Source organism: Aythya ferina (assembly GCF_964211825.1).
Source record: "Aythya ferina genome assembly, chromosome: 6".
NCBI classification, from domain to species: Eukaryota; Metazoa; Chordata; class Aves; order Anseriformes; family Anatidae; genus Aythya; species Aythya ferina.
The window spans coordinates 9,065,225-9,085,752 of record NC_140303.1 but is presented as its reverse complement, the minus strand read 5'-3'; the positions used below and the strand labels follow the sequence as shown (position 1 = coordinate 9,085,752).

Genomic DNA, 20,528 nt, shown 5'->3' with positions numbered 1-20,528 from the left:
TGCCAGAAAGGTATTACTGATTTACAGTCCAATATAGCCCATGGTATTTTACTGTACCATGCTATGCACAGACTTAGTATCAGCTGTTACTGACGAAAGAATTCAAGAAGGAATATTCTGCCCTGGAAGAACTGCTACTCCAGGAAAATACTCCGCTCTGGAAAATTCCTCCTCCAGGTCAGCACAAACACAGAGATTTTAAGCACAGCAAGCCATAACCTTGCAAAAAAGCAAAGGAAAAGGATAAAAAGAAAACCAGAGGAGGCGCTAAATTCTGTGAGTCTTAAGTGGCATGCAGTTTGAGCTCTTACTGCTGCTCAGTGTCTCAGAACAAGGCTAGAGGGATCTAACCCTTCTGCTATTCACTGATAATAACTATTCTGCTAACCACTGGTCTCTGCCCAGTGGTCTCTTTGACGGTGGACTTGGAAAGAAGCAAAGCAGAAAACTCAGGGGCATAGCTGCTTTGTCATTATACTTCAGGATTAATATCCTGGTCTTCTATTTATGGTTACATAACCAAAATGTATACTATTAGGAACTTTGGTTACTATCAGAGATTCAGTCCTGGCTATGTGCTCTTTTTATCTGACTGTTTTTTGTCCCACAGTACCTAGAGCACTTCCTCAGACAACTGAGGAAGCACTCTGCACTCCGAGGAGTGAGATATTATCTTTCCCCTCCAAAAAAAATCTGTTCAGAAAAACAAGAAAGAAATTAAAATCCACTGACTTACCTGGTGTTCACACCTGCTGACATGGTGTGGTTAGCTGTTGTGGTCCCTTTATGGCCTTGGTCACATCGACTCATCTGCGGGGCTGTCATAGGCCTGGCAAAGAGAAGGTGAGTAACACACTAAAGATGGAATATAACAAGTGCACTGAAATTCTCCTTGTGGGCTGGTGAAACCTAGCACTTGTTTTACCATGTCTAAAACGCAACCATTATCCAAAATAACTTGCATATTGTGAGCTCCCCTGTGCTCCTTTCTCCCACACCAATGACCAAATACATGCTCAGACCTTTGAAAGATGTAAGTTACCTGGTGAGAACTTCGACACTGTACAAGAGGGCCTGCAAAGAGGTGGCAAGTGCAGCCATAGCAGCAATCTCCTCACGAGCTGCTGTCATAGTCTCCGCTTGAGAGGTTTGCCGCTTCAGTTTCTGCAAGTAACAGGGAACCAGTGCTTCCAAGACCATCAGCATTTGGAGGCTGGAAAAATAACCAATACTTAGTCTGTTATATCCTGTCAATCACAGAATCACAGAATTTCTAGGTTAGAAGAGACCTCAAGATCATCGAGTCCAACCTCTAACCTAACACTAACAAGTCCTCCACTAAACCACATCACTAAGCTCTACATCTAAACGTCTTTTGAAGACTTCCAGGGATGGTGACTCCACCACTTCCCTGGGCAGCCTGTTCCAATGCCTCACAACCCTTTCTGTAAAGAAGTTCTTCCTAACATCTAACCTAAAACTCCCCTGGCTCAACTTAAGCCCATTCCCCCTCGTCCTGTCACCAGGCACGTGGGAGAACAGACCAATCCCCACCTCGCTACAGCCTCCTTTAAAGTACCAGATGGAGGCTTAAGATTCTATCTGAAAACCCCTGGATCTCCTACTGGCCTGTGATTTCATTGCTTCTCACTCGTTAAGCAGCCATGGGCCAAAGAAACTCTTGTATGAGGGACTTCAGGGGAAAAAAACTGGCTGATGCATGAAACAGTAATAGAAACAGCCTGAACTTTTAGATACCTTCTGAATAAGTCATCCACTTGCAGGCATTCATTTTCTCTTCCAGAGACTTCTTTCTTCTCTGGTTTCCTCTTGGAGCATAACCTTTTTGTATTCCTAGTTTACTTTCTCTCTCTCTCTGTATCTTCATTTCCTTTTCAGCTGCCTGTTTCTGCCCTCCAGTGCCCTATCCATTGCCTCTCTGACAACAGAAACCTTAATAACACAATGTGATCCCCACCTGGACGTGCAGCCTACATTACTGCTGCTCAGGCTGCCATCCAGTTCAGTATTGCAGCCCGAGACTTGGCCTCACAGGGAATCCTAGTACTTACAATGCATTTCTATATCCTCTGCCTTGATTTGTCTGTCTTGCTTTCTGATGCTATGTGCCACTTTAGGCCTCATTTGAGTCTCTACAAACCAGGAAAACAAAATCAGACCAGCACCTTCTAAATGATTCAGGAGCATAGGCCACCACTGTCACACACAGCTTAATGGCTTCACTGATCGAAAAGGTCAAGTCTTCATTCCCATAGCAGAAGTCTGAGGGAGTAAAACAATATGAGAAAAGTAGTACACAAACATACTGAATATGAAAAAAAGATAGCACGCTCCTTTCTTTCCCCCATTTTCAACTACTTGCTTCTCATGTTAACAATCCCCAATAGGCTCTTGATTTTTGACAAACATGAATCTACAAAACAGAAACATGTGCTGCACTCCCACTTGCACCCTGACATCCAAGAACCCAGCAGGTGAGAAACAATTCTTAGCTGGTCAAATCACTGCTGAGCATAAGGCCTACAGCTGCTACTGGAGTCTTGTTTCAAACATCACCCATCACAAGCAAAATCTTAAGCTCGCACATGACAAGGACACATGAGCTTAAGCACAATTTTTATGCTTCCTCTTTTTTTTCCTAGGTGTTCCCACCAAACCGAAAATGACACTGATGCACCACTGATGGAAGAAGATAGTTAGATTTCTAAAAATTAAGCCCCTTCTATACTGGCAGCCAGATGACCTCCAGCACAAAAGTGACTCTGGTTTGCTAGTGATTTGAGAAAAAGGTTTCAAAAGCCTTTCAGTCTCAGACTACAAATTTTCGTACCAAGAAATCCATGTATCCAAAGAATAATATTTGCAATAACGTTACAGTCCCATTTTTAGCAGAGACTTTGGTGTACAGGAACTCAAGTTAAAGCTACGGTCCCAAAGTGCATAAGTTACGGTCCCAAAGTGCGTAAGTCACTTTGAAAAATGGAACTTGAAGTCAGATTTTTAGGTAATTCTGATTTTATATGGAAAATACCAGGCACAAAACATACTCATCTCTGGTCTCACTGTCAATATACACTTGGAAAGTGCAAATTTGAAAAATAACTCAAAGATTCTTATAAAAATCAGCCAAAATTACTTCCCTGCAAATCACAAAACAGTGAAGTTTTTAAATGCTGCAATGCATGGATAACTACCAAGAGACACAGTGTCCTGGGCACATCACACAGCCATATATATTCTGCTTTGTGATAAATCAGCTCCCTCCTAGAACTCAGCATGGTCGAATGTCTGAATGACATCCATCACTTACTAGTCATAGTCTGCCCACAGGAGAGGATGCTTTTGCTTCCTGCCCACATGGAACAGTGCAGAGGATGACACTGATCTTGTCAGCATAACATTTATTAGGCATCTACATTCTTCACCCACACATGACAAAATTCAGAATGCCAGGGGCTAGCACACTCAATGCAGAAAAAGGAGCTTTGGAATAAAATAAATTAATAATTCCTTTCCTGCAGAAAATATCCAGTGGATAGTGGATAAAATTCACCTTAAAGGATTCATGAGGCATAAGAAACAGATATTACTACATTGTGGGAGAAGAGAAAGACCCTACACAAATCTTACAGCATGAAATAAATGTTTAACCAATAAATAACAAACCAGAATTACTGAATAAAGGATGATTTGCTGTTACCTAATGACTTGAGAGGCTTTTCTGCTTTCACCAGTTCTAAGATGTCCAAAATGTCTGGAGTCTCTCCCTCTAAAGACTGCAGCAGGTCAAACAGGCACTGAGCTGACACTCCTTTGCTGGTTCCATTGTTCGTAGCATCCTGTTTCAATGACACACATTTGGGGTTGATTTTCTGAGGACCTGTGTGCATCCTGGGAATCTCAAGGAGCTGGAAACCCTTCCTTACCTCCCCCTCCCCCCCTTTTTTTTTTTAATTCTTGATTCAATAGACTGATGCTGTAATGGAAACATAATCTGAAAACTGCACACAGCTTTACTCCCCCCAAAAATCAGATCTGTGAAGAAGGATGTGCGTGCTTACAGTGCACGTGCAGTTAGGTTTGGCACTCCCACTTTAAATTAAAATTCCATTAATTAATTTTAACTCACTAAAATGTTAAGTGATTAGTGAAGATTTCAAAACACGGCTAATCCAGTTTTATAGTTCACATGTACTAAAACTTGGCAGTAAGTTTTCTGTTCTTATTGCTGGATTCTAAGGAATGATTAGTGTATGAAGAGTTACAAATCATTATTGTCCTTTTATAACCTATTTATACACAGAAACTTAAAGAGAAACTACATTTACTAGCCTGGATACCAGTGGCTCATCAACTCAGTGCCCCCCTCATTCGACTGATAAAAAAAAAAAAGTGTGAAGAAGTAAGTTCAGGAAATGGTTCTGTGTAGCATGAAGTGCAGCAAGCACGTGTTCAGTCTGAATTGTGCTGATGCTCCAGCTGCTTTCTTTTTGTGATCTCTGAGGGGGGCTGTCTGCATACACAGGCTTCCCCACACCAAGCCTAGGGAATGCTTTTACTCACAGGGAACTCCAGGAGAGGGGCCACACTTGCGAACAGCTGCAGAATGAAAGGCTTGCGATGCAGAACGTAGAACTGGCGGCAAGCAAACTCTATCGCTTGGCGTAACTGTGGGTTGCTTTCGTAATCAGCATAAACCTGAGCAAATATAAAATGTCATGGAAGTACTACTCCAATGGAAGGGCTCGTCATCTCCTGACCCCAGACTGAATCAACTATGGCCTGACTCCAAGTCAGGAGTGCTGTTGATTGCAGTACCGGAATTATTCCATGCGTCTTTCATAAGATACAATTCTGTATAGTCACCCCAGAATGGTATGTGACATTTTCTTTTTATTTTTTTGTCCTTCAACAAAAATATTTAGTTTCAGAGCTGTAAAAACACCAATATTCTGTCCAGCAGAAGCGTTACTGAATCAGCAGTTTTCCATTACATGTTTATGTGGCTGATTATTCTTAATCAAGAACCTACATTTGCCCAACCTCAGCAACATCATGTTTGTGGGTTTTTGTTTGTTTGTTTTGTTTGTTTTCTTTTTTTTTCAGACTGCATCTCCAGTTTGTCAAGATAATTTGAACTTCTAGCCCATTCTCCAACACACTGACATTTCCACCCACTTTAAAGATATTTTAAGTTTTTTAGAGTGGCATTTCCTTCAGAGTTGGCCACTGAACCATGCAGCAAACATGTTGCCAAAGATGTGGGATTTGTTTCTCAGAGTTATGTAAACAGTATAACACAGCTAGGAAAAACTTCACTGTGCTTCCTTCTTTTGTCTATATAAATTGCCTGTCTGCACATCTCTGCTAGTACAAGTCTTTGGGAGCTTTGGGGCAGGGGTGCTTACCATTTTCTTGCTATTTGCTGGCAACAGGTAAGGCCGAGATTTTATGGTGGTGCAAAACTCACAATATAGCACAAGGCTCCTTGAAGGTTTCTAAAAATTTTTACCTGTGTGAGACCTTTGCAGAGATGTACTCATTTTTCAGTGGTTTAGTAGCCTGAAGTGCGTCTTGTAGTATGTCTTTAGTACAATTACAAGCCTTTAGCTTGCTTTTGAGGCCACTCAATGGCCTGTTACACTCACAAGAATTTATTTATTTATTAAATCTCTATTTAGATACACTCTTTGAGCCCTGCAGAAAGTGTTACTGTCTAGAGACAGTATATTGATGTTTCTTTATTGTCTGTATCTAATTTTTCCCAAATATTAACAGAAGAAGGGTATATATACATATATATACATACATAAGGGTATATATACGTACCACATATATAAAATATATATATGTATATACATACCACAAAGTGAAAAGAAACTCCACCTCTAATGCATGCAATGTTTTCCATCACTCACATGGAAAAGATGCATACAGTTTTTCAAAAACGCTTTGTGTAATTTTCTGTTGCGATTTAAATTGAAGATAATATGGTTTTTGTACTTTAAAAAGTTAATACAATTCAGTTTAAGTCAGTGAGTCGCTTCTCTAGATATTTCAACCATTCCCCAAATTTCAGCCATCCCTGGAGGAAAAAAACACCAAGGGAAACCCAGGGTCTAAAAATTTTCAAGAACTTTATATTTCTGTGTGAAAGTAAAGAGTGAGGGAGACAAACATCCATTTACTCAAAGAAGAAAACAGTCATTTACTCAAGAAGATATGCGAATGCAATCCCAGGAATACTGATTTTTGCCTTCCCACCCTGATCTGATGTTTGTCTTCTCAGAGCCCCCAGAGCCTGAAACCTCACCAGGACTCATCAGATGGCTACAGTCAAGCATAAAGCTTATCCATTAACTCCCAGTTCTATAACAAAATGCCCGCTCTGAAGTCTTCCCTTGTATTGTTGATGGAAATGGCTCACCTGCAGCATGCTGGGGAGGACCCACTGGTACCCACTGAGGGAGAAGAGGTGGTTAAAGTGCACGGCTGTGTTGATGACTGTGGCAGCGTACTGCCTCAACAAGGCACTGTCTTCGGGGTGCAGGATCAGGGCACCGTTGAAGACGTTCAAGAACAGCATGATCTCATCCCCCCAGGGGAACTCGCTAGGCATGCCAAGGAACATCTCCTCTAGCAGCTTAATCCACAAGCTTTTCTGAAGAGTGTCAAGACCAAAGAGCTCTTTTCCAGCTGTGGGGGAGAAGAGGCAACAACAATCAACTCTGTCTACAACAGTGAGCCTCACAACACCCCCATAGGCTAAAGGATTCTCCAGAGAACCCTTCCACAAACACTGACCTTAGTTCTGCCTTTTCAAAGTGACCGCACCCATCCTGCACTTCTGCACATGCCTACAGGGCTTGAGCCAACCACGATTAAAAGCAAAACACATGAAGACTAAGACTGATGAACATCACACAGCAAATCTGCTCCCCTAGTTGGAAATTCTCTTCTTAAAAAGTGAAAGCAAATCTGAGCTTGTACATTCTTCTCACACAACCTGGATGGCTGCATAGATTTATGCTGAATTTTTATCCTTCAGGTGTCCCACACATTACAGGACATCGATGCATAGTTCCAATAATGCTTCTGAAAGCAAGTGTCTTTAGGGCCTGTTACAGAACTGGCCAATGTTTACCACTCTGCAACAGTGGCCTGTTTAATTCTCAAGTCAGCCTGGAAACTCTACTTGACTTTCAGATGAAAGTTCCTAAAAAGAAAGCTGTTTCTATATCTCCTACAGAGTCTGCCCGATCTTCATTTAGAGGCTGATGCTTCCACAAAGTGGATTTTGTGCTCTTCTTTTTATATGTGGTTATGCATAGTGGGGTGTTATGCACTTCCTCTGAACTGTGTTTCATATCTTTGGGTTTGAAAACACTGACCCAATGGCAGGATGCTTGTGGAACAAGCTGGCAACCGGAGTTCTTGAGTTCAGAGAAATCAGTGCAAATACTCCCATGATAGTTACAGAAAAAATTAGGCTAGATGAGACAACCAAAGGTCCCTGACTCAGGCAAGATGAACTTCAAAGCTAATCAGGTGGCTCAAGCCCTTGATTGACTGATTCTACAAATCTCTGTGGATGAAGATTGCACTGCCTCTCTGTTTGTGATTGTAATGTAAAGATTTTTTTTTTTTTGTCCAACTGTGATTTTCTTGTCTGCAATTTGTGTTTGCTGCCTCTTGTCCTATTGTTGCACATTTCTGAGAAGAGCCTGTCTGTTATCACCACAATGCAGCTTTACTGGAAGTCTGCCATGAGGTGCCCTACCTCATGTCCAAGCCTTCTCTTCTTCAAACTGAAGAAGTCCAGGTTCTCGTATGACCTCTCCTCATAGGACAAGTGTCTTGGCTCACTAACCACCACAGCGGCCCTTCCTTAAACCCACTCTGGGGTGTCTCCTGCGTTCTGGTGAGTCCAGAACTAGACACAGTATTCCAGCTGTAGCCTCATGCATAATTTTAATACATAAATAGATTCTCATCTGGGTCCAAAGAAAGTAACTTTGTCTAGAGATGCCTAACATAGCAAAGCTTTTTCTGCTGTTATGCTTACAAAGCAGCAGCTATGTATCATTTTCCCTAGGAAGAGATTTATCAGCCTTCAGTGATGCCACAAGCCTGTGTGTTTCTAAGGCAAATGAAGTTCTTCAGATAAACCTTCTGGGCCCTATACAACCACCAGAAAAAAGCCATTAAAAGGCCGTACCTTGGGGATCATTGAAGAGTGAGAACTCAGCATCAATGGCACTTCGGGGAAATGAAGGCAAACGCAGCAGGTCTTCCTGAAGCATTGATACGTGTGACTGCTTGTGGGCAGTGGGGATTTTCTGGGTCAGCGATATGAGGAACAACACCCGCCCCACCTCTTCTAGTTTGCGGGTGAACACCTGGAAGAGAAAAAGAGACATGGATCAGTGTCAGTCTGGTCAAAAAGCTCTTTACAAAGTATGTACTTTTTTCTAGGTTAGCTTCCACAGCTTTCTCCGATGGTAAAGAGATTGCACTCAAATCCCAGAGGAACCTGCTGAAACTCAGAAAGCAAGTGCTGTGCCCTTTTGCTAGAATTTGCAATGACTGGTGGGTTTTAGCCCCACTCAGCAAAGATGGATTGTGTTCATAAAGGAGTTTTAACACTGCTTTCCATTTCAGTCTTGTAGCGAACCCTGAATAGCTGTCAAATGTTTTGCAACTGTGCTGTCTAGTCTTTTGTAGATCAGTAGAAACTGCCTGTGTAAGCCCCAAGGTGATCAGAGGCAAACCAACTCCAAACTGAAACCCATACAGTTGCAGTTGCTCTCTGCAAGGTCTTAGACAATGGTCAACATCATGTCTGTTTTCTGGCTGGTATAATAAAACTTTTAATACCAAACATTTAAAGTTTAACCGCATTCCACTTCCTTTTTATTTCCTGCTTAGTGTCATCCTTTGCAGATATAGCTAAAGCAACTTTTTTCCCTACTTTTCCCTGTGCTACTGTGACAGGGACAGTGGAAAACGAAGTATGCAGCTTCCTACAGATGGAGTGAATTCAATATTGTCTTACTTTCTAAGGAAATGACACCCTCAGGGGTCTGAAGCACATTAAAAGCATTGCCCTGACATTTTAGGTAGGGTTTAGTTCCTATGAGAGAGCTCCTGGAAGCTGCAGAACATTAGCAGGATCAGACAGATTATCAGGTCTTGAGGCTGGAAGATGGGAGGACAGCGTCTTTGTGAGATAGATTCTGCACCAAATGCTCCTTTTCCAGCAGAGCTCTCTATCCACATGCAGCATGAGTGGAGGTTTTTAAAGGGAAAGGAAAGGTTTATTTACATGATTTGTTTCTGGGCAGAGGTGTTCAGTGACAGTAAGATACCTGCTTCTGAATGAGCTCTTGACCCTTTTCGGGATGCATCTGTACCAGGTTGAGCTGGGGAGAAACTGACCTCCGGAAAGGATAAATATCACGGACATAGGTCTGCCAGGAAAGGAAACAATAAAGTGAATTTTAAACAAATGCAAATTGTAACAGCATTACTAGTTAGAACTAAATAAGAGGCCCTTTAGTCTTTTCAGAAACTTTTGGGCAGGGCCTTCCAGACACTGTGAAACATTATGTGAAGCTTTTCTGAGAAAGCTAGACATGAATAATTTAAGAGCCAAGGGACTCCACTTCTGCCTCTCCCCTGTTCTGACAAACTCCCATCTTTCACCACACAACTAAATACCAGACATGTGGTGCCTGCATGTCTGAATTCTGCTTATGGGCTGCCTGTTCTCCTTTAGATAACCCTGATGTTTAAAAAGGGATGAGATGGAAAGAACAAAGTAATCAGTACCTGACCTTTGCCTTACCTTGTTGTAATGAATAAGATTCCATCGCTTATCCATTAAAAAGTAATGAGAAGACTGTGTTTCAGGTATGTTAAAAAACTCCAAACACTCCTGAAGGGGAAGGAAAAGAAACATCCTATTACTTATTCGTTATCTTGTAGAAGGACCTCAATATCCAAAAGATGAATATCCAGCTAATAGTGTATAAAGGCATAAACCTACTAGGCTCTCACTCTTTTGGCATTAATTCTTAATTTCTTTTTAATCATGAAGTACATTAATATGTTTGTGACAATCAAGGCATGCTGTTATCACAGTCCTGAAGACCATTTTACTTATTTTGATGTCTTCATATTGCATGTATTTGCCTGGCCATATGACCCATATTGGTATTGCAGCTTCCATTTCTATACTACATATTTATCAAGTTTTAGAGGCAGGGGATGTACAGAAACATTGCAGTTCAGAACTTCCAAAGCACTGAGGTGCATGTTTCCCATCAAAACTTAATGTTGGACAAACCTGAGTCTTTTATAAGTCTGTTTCTTATGTAGTTCACATAAAGTCATCCAGGACAAAAGGGAAATGACCTCACAACTCCTAAATCCCAACATATCATTCATCATGGCTATTGAGTCATCATTTCTGCTCTTTCTAATCCTGATCATCCTGTTTAGTGTTGATAAAACCAAAATTTCAGTGATTTATGTATTTATCCAGGGATAATATATAGCAAATACCCAACAAGCTGCATTGTATTCAAATGTACTTGCATTTGTGGGGCTTTGGCTGGCTATGAGGTCAGGGTGTTTCTATTGCCCTTTAATATGGGATTCTGTTTTCTTGCAACCAAGATCTCCTCATAAGAAGACAGAACTGCCTGTCACAACAAGGTGTCTCCCCTGACACTGAACCAGGAAGATCAGGCAGAATGTATTGCTGGCATACAGGTATGTCAGGTAAATGTACTATTGAGCAGTTTGTCCAGTTCGAAAACTCAATCCTACCTTCAGAAGGGCTTCAAACTGTGTGTCCTCATGGACTGGTAACTGAGTTGGGATGTCGCACTCATTCTGTCCATGTACGACAAGGGTCTTTGTGCCTAAAAGAAGAAAAGTAGAGGTACTCTTCCTGGGCTTTTACTTACTTCAGTCTCAAAAGACTGCCCATATAGGATAAGCAATATTTAAAATTCATTCCCGGGCAGACAGACAACGTCAGTCCTGCCTGGAATACGTTATGCAATGTTAGCATAGTCTCATACTTCTACAGTAAATGAGACATCGATCTGTTCCTAAAACATAGAGCTGGTGACTTTAGCAGCAAATCAACTCTGGGGAAGGAACAGGCATAAAAGGTCAAATCTGTTTTTCAGCAAGAAATCTCTTGCTTACTCATGAAGTCCTAGGCTCACAGCACACCCTTCTTGGGCTTTCTTGAGATTTAAATGATAGGTTGCATTAAATCAAACTGAGTCTGAATGGTACAGTCCTAAAAGGATCTTCCTGCCAGTCTTTCACAGCCCAACTGGCACAAAGCCCCACGTTGAAATACCTGTTCTCATTCACCTTCTGTTTGCTTCTTTCAGAGCTCTTAAAGCTGTTTTCTGAATCTCAAGGAATGAGGTGGAATTTACTGACTGAATCCTCAACTGAAGGAAAACTGACTTAGAAAATGCAGCCATTTGTAGCAGGTCTGATCCAGTTCTGACAGATCTCCCTATTGGTAGAGGGCGGTTGTAAACTTGGAAGTGTAGTAGATGTAAAGACTCTTTTCTTATACCTGGCATTGAGGCAGTCACCAGCAGTTTCACTTCACACTGTTCCTTCTTCATAGTCTGTTTGAGATCCTTGAAAAAAAGGCCTTCAACATAACCCACCACTTCCCAAAGGAAGGTCAGTGTTGCAGAAATGGCATCCATGCCCCATTCACATGGAGTGCGTACAAAATACATGATCAATCCCACCTGCAGGTAATAAGAGTACCAGGTAATACGTATTCTAACTGTGCAGGGCATTGTATAAACACAGAACAAGATCACAATTCTTCTGCCTTTCTTCACTCGGGGTAAATTCATTAAACTTAGATCCTGAAAGTTTAAACATACTGCAGAACAATCTGCCTCTACTATTCTTCCTTTTTTTTTTTTTATAGAAGATGGGGAGTGGGGGCAAAAAGGGCATTAAAAGACATTGTAGATGAGGAAAAGGGAGAACATCTGCAATAAGAGACTTCCTTGCCTTATGCTCTGATGTGCTGCCACATAGACACCTGACAAACACTGGAAGGCTCCTGGAGCAGCATAAATCTTGTCTGTTTTTTCATCTCTTAACTGAAAGAACTGCAGCAAATGCAGTTTCCACAATCATAAAAGAAGCTCCTAGTTTTATTCCAAAGGGACTGTCCAAAAGCAAAGCATTTTCTGAATGAAAATTAAGTAAAATAATTAAAGGTTTCCAGCATTGTGACCCTCCTATTGCTTTACAACTCAGCATCTATGATTTAACTCAGAAATTCATGACAGGAAGTCTAGAGGTTTAATAAAAAGGTAAAGGTTCCTCTTCCTATAAGGAATAAAAAGCTGATGTAAGCCCGGTATTTTGCATCTACAGCCAGAAGCAGATAGGAATCATAAATGAAAAGACACAGAGCATTTTTTTCTTTGCAGATTGTGGCATTAACTTTTTACGACACATGCAGATAGAGGTGAGATTACGAGCTGCACAGTTTACTCACAAGCTACTCACCAAATAGTTAAAGAGGATATGAGATGTCTGCGCAGGGAAGTCCCCAATGTTCAGCAAAAGCTTCCTTAACATATACATCAGCTCATCCTAAAAGAAGAGCAAATGTTTTCTTTCCATCACAAAATGGAAAATAGATTTCTCCACTTGTCTTCCCCAGCTTTGTTACCTCCCATTTTTCTGCATCCCTTTGTTCAGTTCTGTCTGTTGGTGCGTGAAGTGGCACTCTATGCTTGTGACTGTTCCTACATTTCCCAAAATAATACCCAGGGCACAGCACCCGGGTCAACATCCTTATATTCGTCCTTATATCCTTATATTTCATTTTAAAAAGGCCAATACCTCCTCCTGCCTCCTACTGCCATTTGTCCTGACTGTAGCATCCTGATTCTGCACTCCCTTCTCCCTGTAATAATACTAATTCTTGCTTACCACAACAAATGGCTGCCTAGATAATCTTGCTGAGACACTGTGAAATCTAGCACAGCTCAACTCAGTAACTGTGGTTGCTGGGTAGGAGATCAGGGCAGAATCTAACACTCCTTCTTTTAGAAGCTGCTTTCTTTAATGCAGACTAATTAATTTCTTAAGGTGGGGAGGAAGGCAGGTAGAAGGGAAAGAGTTTCACTGTCAGCCAAGGACAGACAAACAGAGAGACAAGGCCATGAGACCTTTGAGAAAAAACTGAACAGGATGGCATGGGTGAAGGTAATATGGCCTGTTTTTGATAGAAAGGGTTGTGCTTCACTAAGCATCTGTTCATGGCTAGGCTCAGAGCAAGTCACATCCTTAGCAGGGGTAAATGAGCTGTGCCCCATTTACATCAGTGGACAGTGCCTGAAGCCAACTGATGATATGGCCTAAAAGACTTTGAGGCACATTATAATTGCAGATGTTCTTCTCCAGATACTACCCACAGAGGTATTTTGCTTGCAGCTGTTCTCCCCTGCTCTAAGCGATATACAAGGCCAATGGGGAGAAGAGGAGTTTACCTGTCGGTTGCTTATTGTGAGCTTCTCAAGGAAATGGCGCAGGACTGTAGAGGGATCTTCAATTAAGCAGTTCCACAGGACCTGCTGAGCAACAGCACTTACTGTAAAACAGAAAGAAAACACAGTCAGAACTCTCTCCCTTAGAAAAGCCTTGAAATGGTGCACTTAGATGCAAATGTTCCTAACCTTCTACTATGATTAGCATTATTGTCCTGAAATACACAGGATCTGCTTTGAGGCACTAGGATTCCTGTTCACCACTGCAGTCATTTGAAAAAAAGTCTAATAACAGAATTGTAGGGGTTGGAAGGGACCTCTGGAGATCATCAAGTCCAACCCCCCTGCTAAAAGCAGGTTCCCTACAGTAGGTTGAGCAGGAAAGCATCCAGGCAGGTCCTGAATTTCTCCAGAGAAGGAGAAACTCTTTTACACTGTAAAGATGTTCTTATGCATGTTTGTGTGGAATTTCCTGCGTTTCAGTGTCTGGTCATTGCCTCTTGTCCTATTGCTGCCTTTCCTAAATTCTGATGATAGGATAGGAATCACTTCAGCTCTGTAGTCAGAAAAATAATAAAGAAATAACTGCTTGGATTCACAACTCCATATGGGCAAATATGTCAATTAAAAAGAAATAATATATATATATATATACTTTTCTTAATGCATGGAAACGCCACCTCATGGTGATTCACTGAGTGACTTTATCTGTTATTAATGGATAGTATTAGATAGTCGGCAGGGGATTATGTTGATGATCAACTCCCCAAAGTGTAATTAATCATAGCCCTGTGAAGATTAACAACAGCTGAGAATTATTCATTGTTTTGTTTTCAGTGCTCAGTTCTTTGTCACAAAATGACATATTATTTAGGTGGCTGGCTACACCCACCCAAAACGGAATAAAGAATGTGACACAAAATTAAGTGTGCAATCAGCCATCATGATGGGTGATAAGAAAGGAAGAGCAACAGTCCACCATCTATAAACATTTAAGAGAAACAAATACAGAAGAACCTATTATTACTTTACAAATACATCACAGACCGTAAACAAAATGTTAGAACTGTGTACAGCTGGATTTCCACTTGTCATTGGATCAAAGAAATATTGGTGGGAATAGGCTTCAGGACGTCTCTAGTCCAAGCCCTGCTTGGAGCAAGACTGTCACCAACACCAGATTATGTCAACCACAGCTTTGTCTAGCCAAAGGTTGATAGCTGCTGTGGAAGGAGATGGATGAAGATTCCACGGAGACTGCACTATGCTCCTGGTAGACAAGTTCTTTCCTAATTTGCATCCTGAACCTCACAAGCTACAACCTGTGTGGTAGAGTTTCTCCATTTCCTTTTCATTACACAAAACAAGCCCAGTTTCCACAATCACTCCTCCCAGAACACCTGTTTTAGGCCTCTTACTGTCCTGGTATCCCCTTGCTAGATCTTTTCCAGCTTCCCAACATCCTTCTTGAACTGGGAGCCTTTTCAGGGTCCCAAAAGATAGCAAATATCATTGGAAACCCTGAGCAAAGAAGAAAAAGAGCCTACAAGATCACATTTCTGTTTTCCACCCATTTGCAACTAGTTTGTGAGGACTGAAAATGTTATTCATAAGCTTTGTAACAAATATATACACTTATAACATTCTACTAATAGGAAACATAAACTATGAGCAAATACAAGGTACTATTACACCTGTTCCCACTTTAGTTATGGGACCTAACAAATGAAAATATTTTAAGTGCTGGCAGGTTCTGCCACTCCTAGGCAAGAATCACTTGAAGTGTAATCTAGGTCAGTACCAGCTACTCCATCCTCTCGGACTTCTCCGTCTTCCATCAGATGGACAATGGGGAGCACTGCTGCACAGATGCATGCTGGAAACACAGCCTGAGGTGGTTGTGGCATGTGATGGTTTGGAGTATGCTCTGTAGTGTGTTCTTCATCTGGAGCAGTAAGAAGAGTAGAAGGTAAGTGTCCATGATAAGCTGTGACACTGCACAGGCAGGTCAGATAAAAATTTATGTTAGGTGCTGAACAAACGGAAAAAAATGATAGGCTGCCTGGTCACTGTGCAAGCACAGCAGCTTTACTGTTCATCTCCAAGAAGAAACAGCATCTCCAGTAAACTTCTTGATCAAGAATTTTTATTGTCGATATTATCTTTACTAATTTATATTTCTTTTCTTCTAGACATTACATTTTCTTTTTTTATGAAATCTCATTTCATTACCGTTTTTTGGCCAATATGGTCTCCAAGGCATGACTCAGTGAAAATGAAACATGAAAAGTAAGGGAGGACATTGTGACAGGAAGAATGAATAAAATAATGCATGGCAGTAATTTATTATAAAGAGTTCAAGCCTGAGAATACATTCAGCAAAAGAAAATGCCATCAGCTTTAAAGGTTAGCAGGAAAGGCTTCCAATGAGTGAAATCCTAGGAAAGTATACTCCAAAGCGAAGTCAACCCACCTTCTGCACTGACTGCTGAGCGCACTGACCAGACAGAGCCACGGCGGAAGGAATAGTTCCTATGAGATGTACTGGAGGTGCAGGAAGGACTCACAGAGAGACGGCGGGAGGCCAGGTTGGCAACTTCTTCTACTGACAAAGAGAATGGGAAATGTCAATCCAGATCTAGCTGACAGACTGTAGGGAGCTTTCTGAAGGAGAGCACTTGCAACCAAACTGACACATTGAAATTTCAAGTCAGGTAACACTCAGAAGGAACAATTTCAAATCTATAAAGAGCAGGTAGGCAATTTGCTCATGCTTTGAGAAACAGCTGAATATTGCTCCATAAGAGTGTTCAGTGCTTTGGTGAGTCACATTTTAACTTGCTTCTCTTCATCTACATCCTATTACCCACCATGGTTGGTGGTGCTTAGTTTTTCCTAAGAATTGTGAATTCTGCTCACATACTTCCCAACGTATGTTTAGATCCAGACACCAGTGTAATTACCTAATTGCATATGCCTTGTAATGACTTCAATAACATCTTTGTGCTCTCTTAGCTTGAACACCATGTTAGCTTGAAAATCCTCACCCATAGACTAAGTTTTCAGGGCACAACTCATGCCATGTAACTTTAGCCATCTGAAACTTTAGTAATGAGTTTGAGCTGGTCATCTAGACCCTCCTCTCTAGATACTATAAAGACAGAAAATTCTGGAGGCAGTTCAGTCTGTCTTAAGCTACGTGTCTTAGGAGAAATACTGTCAAATACTCCCACCTTTTAATTATCAATGGATTAAAGTCAAGAAAAAAAAATCATTCTTTTTGTCCCATATTCTCACTGTGTTAAAATCAGACCTCCCAAAATGCTGGGAGCTTTGATATATTAAGAGCTCTGAAGTTACATTGATTCTGGCTGAGGGGGAAAGGGGTAAGTGGGGCTCGGGACACAGTGAGTGTTCAATATATCTCAGGTTTTGTGTTTTTTTTTTTTGCATTTATTTTTAGTTATGATTTTTTCTCAGTCACTTAGACCCTTCAACAAATGAGTGTGGCTGCTCACCACCTTTACAGAGGTATTAAACTGTGGTAGTACTTGCGCATGCTCTGAGGTGGTGAGCACAGCAAGGCAAGGAATTTCCTAGCATTAATGATTTTCCTGGATGTCACATCCCCAAGCAGTGCTATATGTTGGTGGCAGGTGCTCCCTGGTTCCTGGAAGGCTTTTCCTGGCCCTGGAGCACACCTTCTTCTTCCTGCTCTGAGCTCGGTGTGCAGGTTGGCTCATAGCAGGCCTCCTGAGTGATTGGGATGGCAGTGATGAGACTGGCTTCCCGACCCAGGCGCTTCTTCTCTTCCTCCTGCTGCAGGTTTTTTAGGATGTGCTCTGCTCGCTGATGGGAACGTGACACTGCTCTGGCTGAAAAGGACTTCTGTCAGGAAGAAAAGAGAAGAAGCACAGCCTGAAGCTGTTGGTTAAGATGCACGCATCCTAGGTTTTTCACTAGGGTCCTCAGCGACATTCAGCAACTCAGTCTGTAAATACAAATCAAAACAGCTCTAGTTGCACCAGGTGCTATGTCTATAACAAGCCTTGGTGCCAACCTCTCCCATGAGGAACACACAAACTGGCACATAGGAAACTGTCAGACAGTTCAAGCGAACTAATTCTTTGGGGAGATAACAGCTGTCTGCTCCTAAGATCTGACTTACTGTCTCTCACAGGCACGTGTTATACAGTAGAGTGCCCCACTGAACAAACAGACAGAAAAGCCTTATGCTCATGTAGAATGATGACAAGAAAACTCAGTTTAGGCCACATCTTTTGGTTTTAGTTCCCTCCATGCCCTTACTGAGAAACAGCAATATTCACCCTCATGATATAGAATCATAGAAGGGTTTGGGTTGGAAGGGACCTTAAAGATCATCCAGTTCCAGCCTGTTGCCAGGGGCAGCAACACCTCCCACCAGATCAGGCTCCTCAAAGCCCCATCCAGCCTAGCCCAGGGATTGGGCATCCACAGCTTCTCTGGGCAACCTGGGCCAGTGCCTCACCACGTTCATAGCAAATAATTTCTTAATGTCTAGTCTTTATCTCCCCTCTTTTAGCTAAAAGCCATTACTCCCTGTCCTGTCACTAGACCTGCTGACATATAGCCCCTCTCCTGCTTTCCTGTAGGCCCCCTGTAGGGACTGGAAGACTGCTATAAGGTCTCACTGGAGCATTCTTTTCTCCAAGCTGAACAACCCCAACTCTCCCAGCCTGTCTTCATAGGAGAGGTGCTCCAGCCATCTGAGCATCCTTGTGGCCTCCTCTGGACCCGCTCCAGTAAGTTCCTGTCCTTATATTGGGGGATACAGATCTGCTTATGTCTGGCAGTCCCAGATATCTCTGCTTACCGACTGGTCTTCGTTTATAGGGTCTTGCACACTCCCGCTGCACTGAGGAACCCAGGGGGGATCAAACATTGGCACAGATGGCATCCCCAGGACGGGGGAAGGCAAAGTGAAGTTTATACTTGGAGGAGGGATCTAAACAAAGCCATAAAAGACATTTTGTATGACAGCATACTAATATTAATGTCTGTAGTGCTAATTAAATACGAGTACAAGTACCCAAGACATTAATTACCTCTGCAAAGTATTCCCAGCTCTGCATTTCACTACAATGTAAGACTGTAAAACAGACAGATTTCTTTCTTTCTCTGGTGTTTATCTTGACCCCATTATGCTTCTCCCATTTTTAAACAGGAGTTCTACACATCATCTCCCCCTCTGGTGTGACTTACATGATGATTTCTTTCTCTAAACTGATTTTGAGGCAATTTCATGGCAGCATGTCACAACACGTCTACCCCAGAAGACAAACCACACATGGCAACGTTGTGTTTCATGTGTCCTATCTACCTTAAAGATCTGTTGTGCTCCTTCTTCCATCCTTGGCCAGACTTGATATCTAAACCTCCAGAGAGTGTGAAATTTGAGAATGGCATTCAGTCTTTGCACTGTCTCTGGGTGATGAAATTCGGACATCAGCATGTCAGAAACAGCCTCTGGCACTTTCACAGCACACAGCAGGAACATGGCAGCTGCAGGGAGAGAACATCTGATCATCTGTTTTGCTTATTACTGTGTTTATCTGGCAGGAAATTTTGCAGCTGTATAAACTCCCACCAGAAAGAAACTTTGGCTCCAAAAATAAGATCAGCAGTCTACCAGGCTTAGCAAAAATTGTACTGCTTCATGAAACCAAGCATGTGTGATTCTACCTTTTGGAACCTTGCAGCATTATCTGTGCAATGTTTTTTAAAAGTTCTGTCAAACCTGCTTTTAAAATAAAATACAGCTTTGCTCTTCTCACTAACATCTCAGTCACGAGTGGTTTAAAGTAAGAAGCAGCTCCTGAATAGCAGGACTAATTCAGTTTGGCTTTCTAAAATTTTATTTCCGAGTGCCTTGTGTGATGGTTAGTAAAGACTGGTTTAAGAGCTCAGCCTTTCCCTCAGTGCAGGAGGCAGTGGCCCAACAGAAGGCTCACTTGTCTATTTTCATGGGATAAAAACAAAAACAAAGGTTCTTAGCTAGCTAGGCACCATGCAATGACTGCAATCTGCTCAAAGACAAAATTGAGTTGCTATATATTGGGAAGCAAAGGACAAGATCCCAATGGAAGACAGCACAACAGAAGTTGAACTGGCCCATAGTTGCTTCAGTAAAGCATATTTGAATATAAACAGGCATAGCCCAACTCCAGCCTTGTGGAGGCCAATTAATTTAGATGTGTATCTGAGGGGCACTGAGCAGGAACCAAAGGAACGGTGCAGTGCTGCTGTGGGAGTTTTGTGGGTGTCAGCACCCACGGCTTCTTTGTATGACAACTAGCTTACCACAGAAAGACTGGAGGCAATTTGTCTAGATTTGGTGACAATTCCTCTCCACAGCAGAAGGAGGACATTTGCCATCTTGTTTGCCTCACCACTTATTCAGAAGGTGCAAGGCATGAGAGCTGTGCTAATGGGAGGCAGTCAGAAGACATGAAGAAGGACACAGCTGCTCTTTGACTGCTTAGGTCCTGCCTTGCACTGCAGAGGCTCCTGGTTCTGCTCCAGCATCATGCTCCAAATCTGCAGGGCCCCTCCTGTTTCACCATCTCAGAGAACGTTCTGCTCTTCACTGTTTTAACTGCATCTATGTCGGGTCTTTGTAGGGCTGATGTGAAAGTGTGAGCTCATGCTGAAAGCTTTCCATACCCCCAGAAAATAAATACATCCTGGAATGGGGTCAGTAGATGGTGCTGTTGTCCAGTAACACGGAAGTTTCTTTTACCCAGCTTGGGGATAGAAATATTGTGAGTGTTCAGGTCTGCCCTTGATGACTGATTTATGTTGGGGCTGAAATCACTCTTGCTAACAGGACAGCTACCTACAGACCCTCAAATGGATTTTAATCCTCCCTTCACGGAGGGGAAAAGGAGCAAGATGTATCTAACAGGC

At 42.1% G+C, this 20,528-nt stretch overlaps 1 protein-coding gene across 13 annotated transcripts in view; it reads right to left on the bottom strand.

Moving 5' to 3' along the window:
- Positions 1-20,528, bottom strand: part of UNC80 (unc-80 homolog, NALCN channel complex subunit) — a 129,142-nt gene that overhangs the window by 34,063 nt on the left and 74,551 nt on the right. For 12 of the 13 annotated variants that reach the window (XM_084524701.1, XM_084524711.1, XM_084524703.1 and 9 more), the window contains 18 exons: positions 18,943-19,124; positions 18,436-18,567; positions 17,282-17,468; positions 16,054-16,185; positions 15,382-15,525; positions 13,584-13,684; positions 12,595-12,681; positions 11,630-11,813; positions 10,855-10,949; positions 9,869-9,958; positions 9,390-9,491; positions 8,240-8,420; positions 6,449-6,717; positions 4,585-4,719; positions 3,722-3,860; positions 2,187-2,283; positions 1,043-1,213; positions 737-829 (listed from right to left, as the gene is read on the bottom strand). In XM_084524701.1, the coding sequence (XP_084380827.1) occupies positions 737-829; positions 1,043-1,213; positions 2,187-2,283; positions 3,722-3,860; positions 4,585-4,719; positions 6,449-6,717; positions 8,240-8,420; positions 9,390-9,491; positions 9,869-9,958; positions 10,855-10,949; positions 11,630-11,813; positions 12,595-12,681; positions 13,584-13,684; positions 15,382-15,525; positions 16,054-16,185; positions 17,282-17,468; positions 18,436-18,567; positions 18,943-19,124 (2,521 nt within the window). The remainder of the gene's footprint in view (positions 1-736; positions 830-1,042; positions 1,214-2,186; positions 2,284-3,721; positions 3,861-4,584; positions 4,720-6,448; positions 6,718-8,239; positions 8,421-9,389; positions 9,492-9,868; positions 9,959-10,854; positions 10,950-11,629; positions 11,814-12,594; positions 12,682-13,583; positions 13,685-15,381; positions 15,526-16,053; positions 16,186-17,281; positions 17,469-18,435; positions 18,568-18,942; positions 19,125-20,528) is intronic. The other variant, XM_084524706.1, reaches the window with a different exon arrangement.